Here is a 20,327-nt window from a genome sequence, read left to right as displayed (position 1 = left end):
CAACCCAAACGTCCATCCATGGGGGGATGTAAACAAAGCAAGGTCCCTCCACACAGTGGACTCCTGCCAGCCGTCAAAAGAAACGAGGCAAACTTAACAACAACAACAACAAAAGACAAAAAAAAAAAAAAAAAAAAAAAATGGAGTTCCCGTCGTGGCGCAGTGGTTAACGAATCCGACTAGGAACCATGAGGTTGCGGGTTCGATCCCTGCCCTTGCTCAGTGGGTTAACGATCCGGCGTTGCCGTGAGCTGTGGTGTAGGTTGCAGACGCGGCTCGGATCCCAAGTTGCTGTGGCTCTGGTGTAGGCCGGTGGCTACAGCTCCAATTCAACCCCTGGCCTGGGAACCTCCATATGCCGCGGGAGCGGCCCAAGAAATAGCAACAACAACAACAAAAGACAAAAAAAAAAAAAAAAAAAAAAAAGAAACGAGGCAGACACAGCTACGAGGAGGATAGCGCTGGAGACACGCTGCTCAGGGAGTGAAGCCAGTCACAAAACACGACGTACCGCGTGAGCCCATTTCTATGACATGTCTGGAGCAGGGACATCCCCAGAGACAGAAAGATCAGAGGTGGCCAGGGGACGGGAGGAGGGGTGGGGGAGGGAGGGGGGGAGGAAGGGGTTTCTCTTGGAGTTGATGAAAATATTCTAAAAATGACGATGCTCATGGCTGCATGTTTGTAGGTTGTTGTTTTGTTTTTTGTTTTTGTTTTTTTAGTAGACTGGAAAGGATTAAATTGTACATTTAAATTTTTTTTTTAATTTTTGGCTTTTTAGGGCCACACCCACAGCATATGGAAGTTCCCAGGCTAGGGGTTGAATCAGAGCCATAGCTGTTGGCCTACACCACAGCCACAGCAATGCGGGATCTATCCTTAACCCACCGAGTGAGGCCAGGGATCAGACCCGCATCCTCCCAGATACTAGTTGGGTTTGTTTCTGCTGCACCACAACAGGAGGCCTGAATTGTACATTTTAAATTGGCAAATTGTACAGGTTATGAATTATATCTCAGCAAAGCTTTTTTAAAAATTAAAGTGTCTTCGGAGTTCCCACCATGGTGCAGTGGGCTAAAGCAATGTACATTGAAGGTAAGGCTCAGATTCCATCCCTGGCCCAAGAACGTCCATAAGCTGTGGGCGTGGCTGAGAAAGAAAAAAAACAGTGTCTCAATTCTTTTCTTCCTCCAAAACCTTAGCTGAACCTGTTGTTCACCTTCAAAATCTATCCTCGATCTAACCATCTCTACCCTCCTGCCAGCCCTGGCCCAGGCGCTGTCATCTCTCACCGGACAGTGGCACAGCCCCTCCCTGACCCCCACCCCCTGCGCACACCCCTTAAGCCCCCCACCCCCACCCCAGTCTCGTGGCCTTGATGTGCTCGAGCTTGATGTGCTTTCTGCTGGGAACACTCTCTCCCTTCCTCCCGAGTCTTGGCTCCTGTCACCTTCTCTGTGATGCCTCCTTGGCCACCCTGGTGAGGCTGTCCCCCACCCCATCTTCCCCTCTTTCCACCCTCATCTCTTTCCTCCATTGCACCTATAAATGTCTAATATACTAGATGACTGACTTATCTGATCTCCTGTCTATCAGAGATTTTATATCCCAGCCCCTAGAACAGCCACTGGATAGACGGCTGAGGGGATGGATTGATGAGGATGGATGGGTGGATAGATGGATGAGGGATGAATGGGTGGATGGATGGATGAGGAATAGATGGATAGATGGATGGATGGATGGATGAAGGATGAGTGGGTGGATGGATGGATGAGAGATAGATGGATGGATGGATGGATGGATGGATGAGGATGGATGGGTGGATGGATGGATGAGGGATAGATGGATAGATGAGTGGATGGATGGATGAGGATGGATGGGTGGATGGATGAATGAGGGATGGATGGGTGGACGGATGGATGGATAAGGAGTGGGCAGGTGGTGGCCAAGCAAAAGGCCTTCCTTTCCTCAACTTAGTAGGAGAAAGTTCAAAGTTCCAGAAGAGAGGAGATTCAGGAGCAGGATTCAGAACCAGAGAAGCACCATGGGCAGAGTCCCTTAACCCGCCCAAGTCATTATTTTGTGGTCAAAGAAAGAGCTGCCCTACCAGCTCAGAAGGTTGCTGTGACAACCGCAATCCAATTTCTGAATGTAAAGACACAGCTTCTAAGTGGAGGGGGCGGCGGGCAGGCATGGAGAAAGTCTCAGTGCCAAGCAGGGATGTGGACCCCAGGGGCTTGTTGAAGGAGCTCCTAGAAGTGGGGAGTAGGGCATCTGGGGTCGGACCGCAAGAGCCAAGCCAAGTGTGTGGGGAACAGAGGCCGCGGTCAGGAGGGCGGGACAAGCCATACAGAGAACAGACTGGATTCCCTGGTGAGCCTTCTGGAAAAGGGGGACCCTGGAGACATGCTCCACCCCTGCTCTCCTCCAGAACTAGGACAAACCACAGAGAGCGCCACAGAGCCACAGCCACCAACTTCCAGAGCTGGCCGACACCCCAGCCTCTGGGTGGGGGACCCCTAGTCCGCCATGAGGACACCCAGATACCTTCCAGCTGGGGCTCTGGCTGGCGAGGGGAGCACAGGAAGGCAGAGGCTGAGATGCCAACCCCTCACTGGTGGCAGAGGGTCACCTAGAAGTGCCTTCTCCAAGTGGCTTCTGCAGAGTTACTGACATCCTGCTCACTCTCCCACTGGGCCTGCAGGGAACTAGGCGCGGGCGCTCAGGCGGGAGAGCTGGGCCAGCAGACGCCTGAGCTTCCGGGTTCTCAGTCTACTGCTCTCTCCGTCACCTGGCCAGCCGGCTCTGCACCTGGACACACCCAACAGGAGCTGGAAAATTCTCAAAACCATCCTCCCCAGCACCCCTAGGCTAGGTGCCGCTCCCGGAACTCCCTGCCCCCGGCCAGCTGTCCGTCCATTCATTCCATGCATGTGCCCTGGGTGTGTTGGCAGAGCTCCGGGTTAGCCGCTAGGACAGTAGTGGCCGCAGGGTCCAAGAGAGGACCAGAGAACCAGGTGCATGACCACCTGGGAAAGAGATAAGAGCTACCTGTTCAGAGTCAGTAGCTGCGCTGCTCGGCAATCTGGGTCCAGGGCTAAGAGCGTCCACCTAGAACCTCAGGATGTGACATTCTTTGGAAACAGGGTCTGTGCAGAGGTAATGGGTTAAGATGAGGGCCTACTGGATGGGGACGACCATTCCCAGGTCCAGTGACTGGTGACCTTATGAGGAGACACAGAGACAGGCCACGCGAGGCCAGAGGCAGGGACTAGAGAGATGCGCCTACCCACCAAAGGAGGCCAAGACCTCCCAGACCCGCCAGAAGCTGGAAGAGGCAGGAAGGACCCTCCCCTGGAGCCTCCAGGGGAGCACAGCCCTGCTGGCACCTTGATTTCGGACATCCTGCCTCCAGACTTGGAGAGAGTGCATTTCTGTCGCTTGATGGCACCCCGTCTGTGGTCACTTGTCATGGCAGCCCCGGGAAAATGCAGGAAACAACACCTAAACCAGGCCCTCCAACAGCTTCCCGGCCCCTCTCAGGCTAAGCCAGTCGTGCTCACTCACCCAGGCCGTCCCTGTCCGGCTCCCCTTTCTCTGCAAGCTCTAGCTGTTTATTTTTAGCCCCTGATTACATCTGCCTTATACGGCTCCCTACTCCTATCGGGAGCGGAGCAGGGACAGCCTCCCCTCCTGGCTTGTAAGCTCTTTGAGGACAGAAAATCCGAGGATATTAACAGTGCTGAGAAGGGGCAGATGTGTCGATGGATTCCGAGTTGTTCGAGTTTTGTGATATTTGAGGAAACCGGTGGCAGATGTCAAGCTACAGGAATGCTATCCGCAGCGAGAGCCTATGATCAATGTCATGGTCCTTCTAACCTTAAAAAGTATCTGAGATCGAAAAACATTCTAAGCATCCGATAGCCGCTTTCTTATTTTAGTTGCATAACCACCCCCGGCTGTAAATAGGGCCAGTATTATTATCCTGTGTTATGGGCGAGCAAACAGGTGCAGAGATGGTAAGGGGCTTGGTGGGGAATCGTGACAACACCAGGGCTTGTTCTGTCCTCGAGTCCTGGACTGTGAGCTGCGCCCTGCCCCGGGCTGGCTGCTCGGCTCCCTATGTGGGCAGCCTCAGGGCAGGGGGGTCTGGGTGGAGAGGCCGCCAGCCTGACAACTTGGGAAGGAAACCGAGGCAGGAAAAGATAGGAGAAAGGGGTGGATTTGCCACCAGACTGCTATTCCTGTCCTGACTGGGACCCAGACTCCTTCTGCTGGGAGCCTGAGGCCAGGATGGGCTCCCCCAGGCCATGGCGAGGGCTGTGACCACTCTCCAACTTTCCCAGCCTCCTTCCCAGGTCCCAGGGAGCATTTCTGGTGTCTTCACCTCCTGGGATTCGCTAGAGAACTAGACCTCCCACGACCTGGCCCTTGGAATAGAGGGAAGGAGGAAATTCTGGGGAAACCAAGGAACCAGCAGTGACTGGAAGCCCCTCCTGTGAGTGCAGGGATTCAGGGCAGGCAGCAGATGCCCAGCAGAAACCTAGCGATCAAGGCAACGGCTTGTCCAGTCCTTACCTATTGCCATCTAGGGAAAATTCTATGGGAGGCAGCAGGGCTGGCCGAGTTCCTAAGAGAACGGCCGCTTGGAGAAAAACCAGAGGCTGCAGTGTGGGCAGTGACCTGGTGGGGGAGGGTGGGGGGAGGGGGCTCCCAAGCTCAGGGCTCTCTCCTGGCCTGGTTCTGGGCTGAGCTCCCAGTGCAACCACTTCCTATGGGCCCAGAACTCCAGGCCACACTTTGCCTGCACCTGTTGGAGCTCAGAATGCAGTCCCTGCTCTAGAAGGATCCAAAAATATCTGAGAGGGAGGAGAAGGGGAGGGGCTGGCTGGCAGTGGGGCAGGCTAGAGTATGCGGAGGGCTATGGGGAAGCCAGGGGAGCCGTCTGGCTGGGCATTTGAGGCCCTTCCCAGTGGGTTCCAACCTGTCAGGGTGGTCTCATCTCCCCCAAATGGGAGCCCCACATTCTAGCCAGGGCCGGTCTCATCCCGTGCCTGCCAGCACCACGCTCCGAGCTTCCCCACTCCTGGCCTTGATCACCGCCTTCAGGTGCTCATCCATCTATGCGCGCGCACATCGTCTCGTTCGTTGCACATCATTAGATCCCTGGAAGAGCCCAGCGCTGGGCTGAGTGCTGGTGACAGGGCAGTGAGCAAATTAAATGAACGCACAGCCCTGTCCTCTTGGAGCTGACAGTCCAGGGATCGTCGCCTTCTTCCCAGTGCAGCTGAAACCTGGCCCCTCCATGAGACCAACCTTCCAGCCCTCCTCTGAACGCCAACCAGAGCTGCCCTGGGTGTTAGTTACATTTTTTTTTTTCAGTGTGTGTCATCTCCCCAAATAGAAGCCAGGTCCTGGGGGCAGGGGCATAGCCCGGTCCTGCCTGCACCACGTGCCAGCCCAGATCTCCCAATGGGCACACCCTGGCCTCTCGGGGCTGGAGGGCTGGGCCTTTCAGAGAGGGACCCACATCAGCCTCATTTTTTTTTTTTTTTTTTTTTTTTTGTCTTTTTGTCTTTCCTATGGCCGCATCTGCAGTACACGGAGATTCCCAGGCTAGGGGCCCAATCAGAGCTGTAGCCGCCAGCCTACGCCAGAACCACAGCAACGTGGAATCCGAGCCGTGTCTGCAACCCACACCACAGCTCACAGCAACGCCAGATCCTCAACCCACTGAGCAACCTGCAACCTCATGGTTCCTAGTCGGATTCGTTAACCACTGAGCTATGACGGGAACTCCAGCCTCATTTTCTTATTTTATTTTAGTCTGTTTTAGGGCTGCACCCAAGCCACATGCTAAGGGTTGAATGAGAGCTGCAGCGGCCAGCCTACACCACGGCCACAGCAATGCCAGATTCAAACCACGTCTGTGACCACAACACAGCTCACAACAATTCTTACCCCACTGAGTGAGGCCAGAGATCGAACCCACGTCCTCATGGATACTGGTCGGATTTGTTACGGGTGAGCCTTGCCGGGAACTCCAGGCCTCATCCTTCCTGCCCCCCTCATGGCGACCAGGCTGTGTGGTGAACAGGCCCTGCCCTCCTCTCCCCAGCTCCCACAGCGACTGAATCCACCTTGCGCCCTCATATCTCTGGCTGATCATATCCTACCTGTCGCCCAGAATCATGAGTCCACCCTGGTTCCTGACCCGGGGGGCTCCCCAGGGGCAGCCGCGTCACATGTTTCTGTGTTGAGCCCTCCTCCTTCCAGGGCTGGCTGCAGGGCTGCACTCATGCTGTGCTCTTTAGGACAGAGAACTAGAGATCAAGCACTCTCAAGGCTGTGCGGGACAAGGACCCCGGGGGGAATGTCCACCCAAGGCTCGGAGGAGAAAAGCCTCGTCCCATCACTTAGCCCCCGTGCAATGCACCTGGATGGCCTGCCCCAGCTGGGCCAGTGTCACACCTGAAATCCTTCTGGGTCCCAGAATTTGGAGCTGGACAGAGCCACGGTGACTGTGCCTTCCTGTGGTCCCAGTGACATGATCCCAAGAAAGACAGGCTCCTGGGATGGTGCCAGGTAGGAGCCACCCGCCAGGCCTGCGGTCTTCAGAATCAGGCCTCTAGGCAGCCTCCCCTCCACACCAGCTAGGGGAGAGCTGGCGGGCAGGAGAGGGGGCCGCTGCAAGCCATGTGGGGTGTGAGCTGCTGACGTACCAGCTGGGGCATTTTAAGAGGCAAGGACAAATTCTGCGGCCCAAGCCCCCGACCTGAAGCTGGGCAGCTCAAGAAAGGTTGATCTGAGGTTCTCTGAGAGGGAGAACAGGAAATGACGAGTCCCCGGGGCAGAGGGCTGCCTGGGCCCTTGACTCTGTGCAACTCCTCCTTTAGGGCTGGGGAAGGATGAGGCTGAAACCAAATGGGACAGGATGTCCCTGAGCCCAGAGAAAGACACAGAACAGGTGACACAGACCAGGAAACGCCCATCTCCAGATACTCAGCTAAATGTCACCCATCCCATTTGCAGAATTCTGCCACCCCCTGCCGAGGACACCAAGGCTGGGGCTGAGCAGAGGGGCTGGGGCCTCTTGGGCACTGAGCAAGTTCTACAGCCATGGCCACCATGGCTCCAGTCCATTGCCTCCCTCCCTCCTTCGGGGCCAGGCAGAGAAAGTCCTACATACAGCTCAGCCCTCGGTGTGAGAATCTATGGGCCAGCTATTGCCTCAATGCTGAGACTAGAGACTTTGGTTGAGGCCTTGCCCACCAAAGCAATGAGAAATTCCACATGAGAGATGCATTTCTTGAGCTAAAATCTTGACTCCTTTAAAACAAAAAGTGCTTTGGGAAATTGATAGTCTAAGTATGGAGCCATTGGCCCTCGTTGGAATGAATTTCAGGACATGTCTCTTGGGGGGGTGAGGGGGGCATAGCAGGGCCAGTGTTGGGGCAAGAAAGGGACCCAAGAAGGAGAAAAGGAAGCCAACAGGACAGATGCGGGTGTCTGAGCCTGCAAGGCCCCTGCCAGGGCAGGTAGGCAGGTGAGCCGTCTTGGAGGGGCCTGGCCTCCCAGAGCAGATCGTGAGAGCACACCAGCCCCTCAGCCCAAAATAAGTCCGCAGGGCGAGGAGCGAGGCCTCGTAGCTGCCGGGAAAACACCCTAGAGGAAACCTGAGCCTGGGCCGACTCCAGGCTGTGTGCCCCGCCAGCTTCCACTGTGGTAACCGATACCCCGCCCGGAGCCCGAACACCGAGCGCTTCCAGGGCAGGCCCGGCGCTCATCTGCTGAATGAACGCCTTGCTGGGGGTCGCATTCGGCCCCCTTCACTGCAGCATCTGGCTGGAGGGGCTGGTTCACCAACAGGGAGAGACCAGCGTTCACTGTGATGAAAAAGCCAATCCACTGGCCATCTCCTGGCCCATCTCGGCCTGGACTGGAGACCAGCCTCTGGTCTGGGCCGAGCCATCGGACCACATCTCAGGACAGCCCGCCTCCCGCTCCTTCTTGGACAGACAACCTGGTTCCTCCCCCTCCGTGGCCCTCACCCCAGTCTGTAGCAACCCCCCAGGAACCCCCTCCCGAGTTGGGCTCCCGGGCAGGCACCGGGCTGCTGAGAGGGCCTCGAATGTGCGGTGTCCCTCTGAGGTCTCCGCAATGCCATGGCACGTGTCCCCTCAGTCCCACTTGGTCACCCCTCCCCGTGGCGTGTGCCAGTCTTTCCTGCTCCACCGCATCCTCCGCATCGGCCCAGGACTCGGAATCTTCTCTCTCCCTCCCCAAACCGCCTGCTTCCTGTCCCGCATCCCTTGCAGACTTAACGTGACAAGTCTCACTGTGTGGAGGTACCGCCTCCGAGTCCTCGCTGAACACCTGAGCCGGGTGTGACTGTCCATGGCCTCCTGGTGTCCCAGCCCATGCCTCACCGTCCTCGGCTTCTCGTGGGACGGAATCCTCTCTGGAAGGCACCCTTCCCGTCGGCTGCCAGGTGACGCCTCCTCCTGGACCTCTTCCTGAAACCCATCCTCCTCCTCCTGCTCCTCCTGCTCCCATCCCCAGGAACCGGACCTTGAAGCTCACCTTTTCCTCCCCCTGCAACAGCTTCCTTGGCCACCTGGCAGCCTCGGCCTCATCTTTACACAAACAGATCTCACTTTTGCATCCCCAGACCTGGCTTTCCTCCTAAGCCAACTACCTCCATCCGGGTGCCCCCCAAATTCATAATGACCCCATGTGAACTTTTTTTTTTTTTCTGCTGTTTACAGCCGCACCCATGACATATGGAGGTTCCCAGGCTAGGGGTCCAGTCAGAGCTGCAGCTGCCGGCCTACACCCCAGCCACAGCAACGCTGGGTCTTCCACCCACTGAGCAAGGCCAGGGATCAAACCCGCAACCTCATGGCTCCTAGTCGGACTGGTTTCCACTGTGCCACGACAGTAACTCCCCCCAGGTGAACTTCTAAAATCAGTTCTTTTATGATCCTGCTCTTTTTTTTTTTTCTTCTTCTGGCAAGATCAAGCCTGCCATGACCTACACGGTGTGGGCGAGGGCTCCTCCTGCCAGCAGAGCCCCCAGCACCACGGCTGCCCTCCTCTCCGGCGTGCTCTCCCTCGCCCAAGTTCATGCCCTGGCCTACTCCTCCCTACGAACAACTGCCAAATGGATTTTTCCAAAGCCCTCCACGCTGATCCCCCCCACACACACACACAGAGCAAAGCTCCCTCCTCAGCCCAACCCTCTGGGCACCTCACACTCTGCCCCAACCCGGCCTTCCAGATGCCCCGCAACCCCCACCTCCCTCGGCTCCAGTGTGCTCCCCGGGTCTCCCCACAGCTCCCAGCTTCCGACCGCGTGCGTGTGCTCAGCCGCTCCCCTCACAGGCAGTTCTCTTTCTGAATCCTTCTCTCAAGTAGTCCCTCGCCTGCAAAACATTTCCTGACCCCCTGAGTTAAACAAACGTCCTCACTCCCCTCTGGCGCACGCACTTGACCCGTCCCTCCCTCCGGACAGGTGTGCGTCTTGTGTGCATGTGTCCGGCCCAGGGTGGATGCTGTCCCAGGTCCCCCTGGACCGAAAGCGTGCAAAGAGAAAACACCTTTCTGAGTTCCCTCGGCACCGCACCTACAAAGCAGTAGGGACGCCGGAGATCGGGATGGATTGATGAATGACGGCAGCTGTCTGAGGGACCGCCCAGCAGGATTTAAACAGAAGGGGCTGCGGGTCTGGATTTAGGTGGATTTGGAGTGGGGTTTAGCACCCCGGCGTCCCGCAGGGGCCAGCAGCACCCATTCCCCTCCTCCAGCGTCCACCTTCCTTCCAGGTCCGGAGGCACGAGATACCATCCCCACGCCCTGGCCCCGGCCCCTCGACCAGGTCAGGGAGGAACAGCCCTCTTCCTCCCGGTCCCCGCGGTCCGGCTCCTACCCCGCCCACCACACCGAAGTGAGCACCAACGGGCCAGCTGGACGCCCCCGGCCTCGTCTGCACCTGCTCCTGGGGGTGGGATAAGGAGGACTGAATTCCAGCTCTAGCCCTGGCACTGCTGTTTGCGCCTCACTGTCACACCCAGGCAGGAGGCGAGGGCAGCATTTCCCAAACCGTGGTTCCACAGGCCACCGGGCTGCATCCATCGAGCAAATCCCGATCAGCACCTCACGCCCTCGAGGTGGTAGGGCAGCCTACATGCCCCCTACGGCTTGTCCACTGGCAGTGAGCCAGGAGTCACAGCTTGCAGGGGGCTGGGAAGGCTTCCGGGGTCTGCTCTCCCCAGGACCCTTGAGCTCATGACCTTCTCTGAGCCCGCCCCACAATGGCCACGGCAGGAGGAAATGCAGAAGCCACCTCCTGCTGGGTGTTTTGATTTTTTGGTTGGTTGATTGGTTGGGTTTGGGGTTTTTGGTTTTTTTTTTTTTTTTTTTTTTTTGCGTTTTAGGGCCGCACCTACAGCATAGGGATGTTCCCAGGCTAGGGGTTGAATCAGAGCTACAGCCTCTGGCCTACACCACGGCCACAGCAACCCAGGATCCGAGGCATGTCTGTGACCTACACCACAGCTCACGGCAACAGCAGATCCTTAACCCACTGAACAAGGCCAGGGATCGAACCTACAACCTCATGGTCACTAGTCCAATTCGTTTATACTGCACCATGACAGGAACTCCTGCCTTCTTGTGGAAATAACCACCTGGGGGGAGAGGGAGGAGGGGTCATTTAGAGGGTCCTGAGAGATTCTCCTCTCGCACGAAGGGGCAAATGGGCCCCAGGGTACACCAGCCTCTGGGCATTGGGATGGCAGGTGGGGCCAGAGCAGGCAAGTCTGCAGCCCAGGGCTAGAATGGAGGAAGCGGATGAACAGACTGAGAAGTCCTGTCATCCCCCCACTCCCCTCCCCACCCCCTCTCTGCCTTGAGCAGCAACAGGAAGCAAAGATGTCCTGGATTCAGCCTAACACACACCAGCAGCTTACGCTCAAAGGAAAGTTCCCTCAGCAGCCCCGTCCCAACCCACATGCTCTCTGAGACGAGATGTCCAAGGATCAGAGGTGTAAGTCCCGCCCTGAATCCCCAGGGAAGCGAGACGAGCCCCCCAGGCTGAGGGGCTGGCCTTCAGGGAGGCCAGCAGAGAGAGGGGAGGGGAGGACAGGAAGCCCCAGGTGGGCGAGTGACCTTGAACGTGGCTCTCTTTCCTCTGGGCTTTGGACCCCTCACCTGGACAAGGAGGAGACTGAGTAAACCAGGGCTGTTTTCCCCCGTCCTGTCCCCAGGCCAGGTCCCCGAGATGAAGCGAAGGACCCCAGTGGTTACAAAGGACTGGGGTGGATGGGGGGGCTGTGGAACGCATCACACCCCCACTCCCACCCCCGTCCAGAGGGCCGTGGCCCGGGAAGCAGGAAGCGGACTGGAGAGAGAAGGCTGTCTGCTGCTTGGGGGCGGGGATGGAAGTAGAAACGAGAAGCAGTGGGGTGGGAAGTCCAGGACCAAAGCTGCTGCCTGGAGACACAGTGGCATCACTGGTGGCACATTCTAGGGGAAAACCAACCAATAGGAAGGACTGTGATTATGGGGGTGGAGGCAAGTCGCAATTACGGCTGGAACCCTGGGAGGCGCAGGAGGAGGCTGTCTGCACTGGAGGGGCTATACGACCTACCCCCGACCCACCCCCAGGGAAGAAGCCACCTGCGTGAGCAGGGGCGAGAAGGGCAGGAGCCTTGCACACCAGTGGACAGCCCGTCCCCGGAAGCCAGGCCAGGGGCACACAGGGTCCAGGAGGGAAAGCGCCTGCAGAGAGAGGAGCTTTGCACCAAGCACCCGCCTGCCTCCTTTCCCAACAGCAAGATCCCCCAGGGAGGCCTGTAGAACCTTCCAGAAGTCCAGTTCCCTTGCTGGGAGGAAAGATAAAGGATGCCCCTAAAAGGCTAAAAGTTCCTGGAGCTGCCTGGAAGCCAAGGAGGTGGCAGCTGGGGCTGGGCGGAGCAGGGGAGGGGTGGCCAGGGGGAGAGGGTGGCAGTGGCCCCTGGGCTCAGGATCCAATTACGTGGCTGTTTCCATACTTAGCCACCTGACAGCCGCTTGGAATCCTCGCAGCCCCGGCTGCTGCAGCCCCACGGAGCCCAAATTAACTCAAGGGCAGACAAGGGCAGGGCCCAGCGGCACATGCGAGGCCGGAGCCCCCTGCCTGGGTATCTGACCCCTGAGGGCACGGCTTCTGCTCCTGCCAGACCTCCTGGCTGAGTCTGGGACCTCAAGAAACAGAACCTCAAAAGCCCCATGATCCCCCATGCAAATGAAGCCTGCAGTCATGGAAAGGCAAAGTGGGGGTCCCAGGTTTCCGGGGATCCCCAGAGCACCCCTGAAGCACCCCTAAGGGGAACTCAGCCCCAGAAGTCTCAGAAACAGAGGTGGCAAAGCGCTCCGGTACCCCCTCCACACCTATAAATAACCCCCACGCTGTAACCAGAGCCACCTCCGCTGCACAAAGTGCTGAGACGTCAAGGAAAAGCCTCAGCCTGCAGACCCCGGCCCTTTCCAGCGAAGCCCCCAGCCTAGCACAGCTGCCCTGCAGGACTGGCACCCAGCCCTCCCCGGCAGGGAGTCCAAGTCGGGCTCCAGCCCGATCCCCAGCGCTTCTTTCCCACCTTGTCCCAAACTGACCCCCATGCTGTCCTAGTGCTCCTGAGCCATGGCCCCCTCCCCACTCATGTAAAGCCAGGCCCCAGCCCGCTCTCCACCAGGTGGGAGGGTCACCTCAACAGCCTCCAGGGGCCACTCCACCTCCGAGATCGGGGTCATCTGTCCAGCCAGGAGGCTCCGGTCTTGACTTTCAGGGTCCTCTTCCACAACATCCAGTAGCCAGCCCTTCTCCCCGACCCCTGGCTGCACCTCTTGGCTCACTGGCTTCAACCCGTCTGGCCTCCCCACGAGCCCCTGACGGCTCTCAGGCCCCTCTGCACCCAGGGCTTCCTGGGTGAGACCAGCTGGGAGCAAGGTCTGCTGTCTGCCCCAGGAGTCACGGAGGGTCACCCTCCAGCTCACGCCCAACCCCCTGCCCCCCGCCCCACGGTAAACGTAAAACCTCAGGGCACGCGGGGGTCGCCGTCTGGCCCGGCTGACGGGGTGAGAGTCGTACCTGCTTGTCCTGGGAGCAGGAGCGAGGCCATGAAGCAGCAGAGCAGGACCAGCGCCCTCATGGTGACTGCCAAGAGAGCCCAGCTGCTCCTCGCCTCTATTTATAGGGCGGGTGGCAGCGCGGGGGTGGGGGTGGTGTGGAGAAGGGTCACACAGTCACTAGGGCAACTGGGCGGACGTGGGATGGCGAAGCAGCGCAGACCCCGGCAGGCTCGCCCTGCCAGGGCGGCGCCAGCTGCCACCCCCGAAGGCAGGGCCCCCCCGGCAGGATTCTCTCCCCCAGCAGCCCCGGGGTCATGTGACAGGGGTCACAGGGCGCGGAGCAGCGGAGAAGAAGCGGGGCGTCCTTTGGCCCAGGTCTCAGAGTCAGGAACTGAATCTTCCCAGGATCTGCAGTAACTTGATCCGAAGACTGGGCCATCGGCAACCTTCACACGCCTCAGTTCTGTGAACCAAGGGCCCACCTGCCAGCCACCGGCACCGTGGTAGCCCCTCCCCAAGGGTCAGGAGGTCAGGAGGGTAGAGCCCGCCCCGCATGACCTCTGAGGTCAATGGCAAGGAGCATCACCTTCCCGGGCCTCGGAGAGGGGAAATGAGAGCGAGGAGGGACATGCGAGGAGGGACATGCGACGGGGCGAGTTAAGCCAGCGAGCGCAGGACGAGCTCCTTCCCGAGGTGCCTGTGCAAGGGGCTCTTTGATGCAATTTTTCTGGAGGGCACGTGACACCCCCGAAAGCCAGCTCTCCAGGCGGGGCGGCCGAGCGAGCTCTGGCTGATCTGGCTGGAGAGGGTGTCCCTGGAGGGTGGTAGTCGGCCTCGGAGGGCAGGGCGAAAGGCAGAGAGGCGTCTTCCGTGTGCTTTACCTTGAAAACAGTTTAATGACTCCAGCAAACAGCCCATTCAAAGTGTAAAACTCCATGAGCGGGTTAAGGATCCAGGGTCCTCACTGCTGCGGCTCAGGTCCCTGCTGTGGCGCAGGTTGGATCCCTGGCCTGGGACTTTCACAGAAGTGGCCAAAAAAAAAAAAAAAAAAAAAGGTGGAGTTCCCGTCGTGGCGCAGTGGTTAACGAATCAGACTAGGAACAATGAGGTTTGTGGGTTCAGTCCCTGCCCTTGCTCAGTGGGTTAACAATCCGGCATTGCCGTGAGCTGTGGTGTAGGTTGCAGACATGGCTCAGATCCCACGTTGCTGTGGCTCTGGTGTAGGCTGGGGGCTACAGCTCCGATTCGACCCCTAGCCTGGGAACCTCCATATGCCGAGGGAGCAGCCCAAGAAATGGCAAAAAGACAAAAAAAAAAAAAAAAAAAAAAGTGACCGCCTCGATACATGTTGACGTGCAGATCTACACAACCACAATCAAGACAGATGCCTCACTCCCCAGCATTCCCCTCATCCCTTCCCACCTACACCTACACCTGCCGTGGCAACCAAACAGCTGCTGTCACTACACATTAGTCGGCATTTCCTAGATTTCGATAAAAATGGAATCATACCATGTGGGTTTTGTTTTTTTTTTATGTGGCTTCAAACCAGTTGTTCCCTGAACAACCTTAGGCTAGCTACTTAACCTCTCTCGAACGAAGAGCTCATCTCTCTAAACTCAAGTTGAAAACAGGACCTACGACATACAAGTGTTAGGAGGACGACATCAAACAAGCCAAGGAAAGCACGTGACACCGGACCTGGTACGTGAGCCAGGGCACACCAGCCACACTGGAGGTGAGCCTCACACGAGAGAGGACGTGGAGGTTAACTGTGTCACCTTGATGAGATCATGGTGCCCAGCCGTCTGCTCAAACATCAGTCTGGATGTTGCTCTGCGGGTAATTTTGGCCATATATGACAAACCCAGAGCGAACATCATTCTCCATGTGAAAAGCTGAAAGAATTCTCGCTGAGAATAGGAACGAGACCAGGATGTCCACTCTGCCACTACTCTTCAACATAGTTTTGGAAGTCCTAGCCACAGCAATCAGAGAAGGTAAAGAAATAAAAGGAATCCAAACCGGAAAGGAAGAATTAAAACTCTCACTATTTGAAGATGACATGATACTATACCTCAAGAATCCTAAAGACTCTACCAGAAAACTCTTATAGCTCATCAATGAATTTGGCAAAGTCGCAGGATACAAAATTAATACACTGAAATCAACTGCATTTCTATACACTAACAATGGAAGATCAGAAAGAGAAATTAGGGAAGCAATGCCATTTACCTTTGCAGCAAAAAAAAAAAAAAAAAAAAAATACTCAGGAGAGTTGCTGTGGCACAGTGGTTAACAAATCTGACTAGGAACCATGAGGTTGCGGGTTCAATCCCTGGCCTTGCTCAGTGGGTTAAGGATCTGGCATTGCCATGAGCTGTGGTGTAGGTCACCAGACATGGCTCGGATCCCACGTTGCTGTGGCTCTGGCGTAGGCTGGCAGCTACAGCTCCGATTGGACCCCTAGCCTGGGAACCTCCATATGCCGTGGGAAGTGGCCCTAGAAAAGGCAAAAAGACAAAAAAAAAAAAAAAAAAGGAAATACTCAGGAATAAACCTACCTAAAGAGACAAAAGACCTGTACTCCGAAAACTATAAGACACTGATGAAAGAAATCAAAGATGACACAAACAGATGGAAAGACATACCAAGCTCTTGAATTGGAAGAATCAATATTATCAAAATGACTATACTACCCAAGGCAATCTACAGATTCAATGCAATCCCTATCAAATTACCAAGGACATTTTTCACAGAACTTGAACAAAATATTTTAAAGTTTGTCTGGAAGCACAGAAGACCCAGAATAGCCAAAGACATCCTGAAAAAGAAAAATGGAGCTGGAGGAATCAGGGTCCCTGACTTCAAACTATACTACAAAGCAACAGTCATCAAAACCATATGTTACTGGCACAAAGAAATATAGATCAGTGGAATAGGACAGAAAGCCCAGAATTAAACCCACACACCTACAATCAACTAATCTATGATGAAGGAGGCAAGAATATGCAATGGAGAAAAGACAGCCTGTTCAATAAGTGGTGCTGGGAAAATTGGACAGCCACATGGAAAAGAATGAAATTAGAACACTCCCTAACACCATACACAAAAATAAACTCAAAATGGATTAAAGACCTAGATAGAAGACCAGATACTATAAAACCCTTATAGGAAAACACAGGCCAAACACTCTCTGACATAAACGACAGCAACATCTTCTCAGATCCATCTCCTAGAGTAACAACAATAAAAACAAAAATAAACGAATGGGACTTAACTAAACTTAAAACTTTCTGCACAGCAAAGGAAACCCTAAACAAAATGAAAAGAAAACCCCCGAGGAGAGAAAATCTTTGCAAATGAAGCGACTGACAAAGGATTAATCTCCAAAATTTATAAACACCTTCTGCAGCTCCATACCAAAACAACAAACAACCCCATCAAAAAATGGGCAGAAGGAGTTCCCGTCGTGGCGCAGTGGTTAACGAATCCGACTAGGAACCATGAGGTCGCGGGTTCGGTCCCTGCCCTTGCTCAGTGGGTTAACGATCCGGCGTTGCTGTGAGCTGTGGTGTAGGTTGCAGACTCGGCTCGGATCCCACGTTGCTGTGGCTCTGGCGTAGGCCGGTGGCTACAGCTCCAATTCAACCCCTAGTCTGGGAACCTCCATATGCCGCGGGAGCGGCCCAAGAAATAGCAACAACAACAACAACAAAAGACAAAAAGACAAAAAAAAAAAAAAAAAAAGGGCAGATCTAAACAGACGTTTCTCCAAAGAAGACATACAGATTGCCAAGAAATACATGACAAGATGTTCAACATCACTCATGATTAGAGAAATGCAAATCAAAACCACTATGAGGGGAATTCCGTCATGGCTCAGTGGTTAACGAATCTGACTAGGAACCATGAGGTTGCGGGTTCAATCCCTGGCCTTGCTCAGTGGGTTAAGGATCTGGCATTGCTGTGAGCTGTGGTGTAGGTTGCAGACCTGGCTGAGACCCCATGTTGCTGTGGCTGTGGTGTAGGCCGGCAGCTGTAGCTCCAATTAGACCCCTAGCCTGGGAACCTCCATATGCCGCAGGAGCAGCTCCAGAAAAGGCAAAAAGACAAAAAAAAAAAAAAAAAAAAAAACAGCATGGTGAGGTACCACCTTACACCGGCCAGAATGGCCATCATCAAAAAGTCTACAAACAATAAGTGCTGGAGAGGGTGTGGAGAAAAAAGAACCCTATTACACTGTTGGTGGGAATGTAAACTGGTGCAACCACTGTGGAAAGCAGTATGGAGATGCCTCAGAAAACTAAAAATAGAACTACCATTTGATCCAGCAATCTCACTCCTGGGCATCTATCCAGAGAAAACCATGACTCGCAAAGACACATGTACTCCAATGTTCACTGCAGCGCTATTTGCAACAGCCAAGACATGGAAACAACCTAAATGCCCATCGACAGAGGAGTGGATCAAGAAGAGGTGGTACATAAACACAATGGAATATTACTCAGCCATTAAAAGGAAAGAAACAACAGCATTTGCAGCAACATGGATGGACCTAGAAATTATCATGCTGAAGGAAGTCAGTCAGACAATGACACACCGACATCAAATGCTCTCACTGACACGTGGAATCTAAAAAAAGGACAGAATAAACTTCTTCACAGAATAGATACTGACTCACAGACTTCGAAAAACTTATGGTTTCCAAAGGAGACAGGTGGGGGCTGGGGGGACGCTCTGAGGGTTTGGGATGGACGTGCTCTAAAATTTGGTCGTGATGATTGTTGCACAACCATAAACGTAACAAAATTCATTGAGTAATTTTTAAAAAATGATGGTAGTAACGGTCACACAACGTCCTGAGTATACTTAATGCTACTGAACAGTACAGTGAAAATGGTCATTCTACATTAAGTACATACGTTTATCACAACTTTCAAAAAATCGAAGAATAAAAAAAAAAAACACTCCGTATGGAAAATAAGAGAGATTAAAAAGGAAGGTGGACTCAGTTGAAGATAAACCCTCAGGTCCTACATTCCCACAGGCCTCACTGAGCCCTGGGAAATCTCCGCGCTGGTCTCACCCCCCATCCCCCAGGGCACTGCCATCCCCTCTCCTCCGCTCAGACTATTGCAAAAAGCTTATGACTCACCAAAGGCTCAGAGGCTAGCATTTTGAAGCAACAAAATAGTTTTATTTATTTATTTATTTTTGTCTTTTTGCCTTTTCTAGGGCTGCTCCCACGGCATATGGAGGTTCCCAGGCTAGGGGTCCAATCGGAGCTGTAGCCACCGGCCTACACTAGAGCCACAGCAACTCAGGATCCGAGCCACGTCTGTGATCTACACCACAGCTCACAGCAACACCGGATCCTTAAGCCACTGAGCAAGGGCAGGGATCGAACCTGCAACCTTATGGCTCCTAGTGGGAGTCGTTAACCACTGCACCACGACAGGAACTCCAAAATATTTTTAATTAAGGTGTGTACAAAAAAAGAAAAGAAAATACAAGGAAAAAAAAAAAGGGGGTGTTCCCGTTGTGGCGCAGTGGTTAACGAATCCGTCTAGGAACCATGAGGTCACGGGTTCGATCCCTGGCCTTGCTCAGTGGGTTAACGATCCAGCGTTGCCGTGAGCTGTGGTGTAGGTTGCAGTCACGGCTCGATCCTGCGTTGCTGTGGCTCTGGCGTAGGCTGGCGGCTACAGCTCCGATTGGACCCCTAGCCTGGAAACCTCCATGTGCTACGGTAGTGGCCCAAGAAATGGCAAAAAGACAAAAAAAAAAAGAAAAGAAAATATACCTTGGAGTTCCCTGGTGGCACAGTGGGTTAAGAATCCGATGCTGTCACTACTTGGGTCACTGCGGTGGCAAAGGTTCTAGCCCTAGTCCGGGAACTGCATGCCTCAGATGCAGCCAAAATAACCCCAAAGTATATACATTGCTTTTTAGGCATAACACTAACACACGTAATAGACTTCAGCAGAGCATAAGGGTCCTTGCCCTCCCACAGTCTGGGGCCTCTTTGGCAAATGACCTGCTAGATCAATCCCTATGTCAAACAGTTCCTCGAGGAGTTCCCGACGTGGCTCAGCGGAAACGAATCCGACGAGGAACCATGAGGTTGCAGGTTCAATCCCTGGCCTCGCGCAGTGGGTTAAGGATCCGGCATTGCCGTGAGCTGTGGTGTAGGTCACAGACACGGCTTGAATCTGGCATGGCTGTGGCATAGGCCAGTGACTACAGCTCCGATTCGACCCCCAGCCTGGGAACCTCCATGTGCCATGAGTGCAGCCCTAAAAAAGTTCCTTGAGGGGCTGGGAAGGCCAAAACCCTGACAACGCAGGCCCCTGCGTCTGGATCTGCTCTGTACTCGACACTAACACAGGGCAGCAAGCAGCCCTCCCAGAGAGGACCTTCCCTTTATCTCAGCCATTAGAAGCCGTCTTCCTTACAAGGACCTAAATCCCCACCCATGCAGGAATCCCTCCCACATTAGCTGACAGGGATCTGTTTGAACACCTCCAGTGACAGGGAACTCACTACCAGTGAACACTAACTGCTGTGTGAACGCCACATGAGGCCCAGAACCAGCCACATGATTCCGGATCTCCGCCCCACTGGCCACTCCATCTTCCCACAGGAAGCCAGGGACACACACCTCGAGGTTCCCCTGAGTATGGAGACTGCCTCGCCCCGTGATTGCAAACAAGCAGCCCCCCACTAACCCCCAGCGCCCATCCATCCCAGGCAATCCCTCGTTCTGGCAAGGGAACTGATTTTCATCAGTTCTCTTTCAGATTTTCAGAGCATCCTCTTTGTCTCCCCACAGGCCAGGAGGCCATGTGAGACAGAACTGAATCTGGAATGTGTGCGGCTCCCACAGCCTTCTCGAATCACTGCACCGCTGTTTCCTCTTTAACTTGATCCTGAGGCTGCCACGGAAACAGGCCGCACCCAGGGAAACCTGGACCTAGGCCCCCTAATTCAGGCAACTTAGCAGCTGTCACCCCAGCTCCTTTTCAACACCAGGGGTGTGGTGGGGGGAGAGACCGTTTGGGGAGCTCATTCCTTCCTACAGCTGCCAGATTCAGGGCCCTTCCTGCCCCACAGCCCCCAGTCCTACCCCCTCCTCTTGGGCACCACACGCTCGTGTCAATCAATGCAAGAACCTGCAACTCAGCAGGGCAAGAGGAGAGAAGGGACCGAGGCAG

General features: G+C 54.9%; 1 protein-coding gene across 4 annotated transcripts in view; it reads right to left on the bottom strand.

The window, feature by feature from the left end:
• Positions 1–13,203, bottom strand: part of SRL (sarcalumenin) — a 38,389-nt gene extending 25,186 nt beyond the window's left edge. For 2 of the 4 annotated variants that reach the window (XM_085015582.1, XM_021086705.2), the window contains exon 1: positions 13,130–13,200. Coding sequence is in view for 2 of the 4 variants with exons in the window: in XM_021086705.2 (XP_020942364.1) it covers positions 13,130–13,190 (61 nt within the window). In the remaining 2 variants the exon portion in view is untranslated. 4 annotated transcript variants of the gene reach the window in all.
• Positions 13,204–20,327: the final 7,124 nt, after the last annotated feature.

This window comes from Sus scrofa, chromosome 3, assembly GCF_054392235.1.
Source record: "Sus scrofa isolate SSC_HxYL_T2T_F1_AM1 chromosome 3, Sscrofa_HxYL_maternal_Yorkshire_Landrace_v2.0, whole genome shotgun sequence".
Classification (NCBI taxonomy): domain Eukaryota; kingdom Metazoa; phylum Chordata; class Mammalia; order Artiodactyla; family Suidae; genus Sus; species Sus scrofa.
Note: the sequence above shows the minus strand (reverse complement) of the source record. Positions and strands in the feature narration are given on the sequence as shown.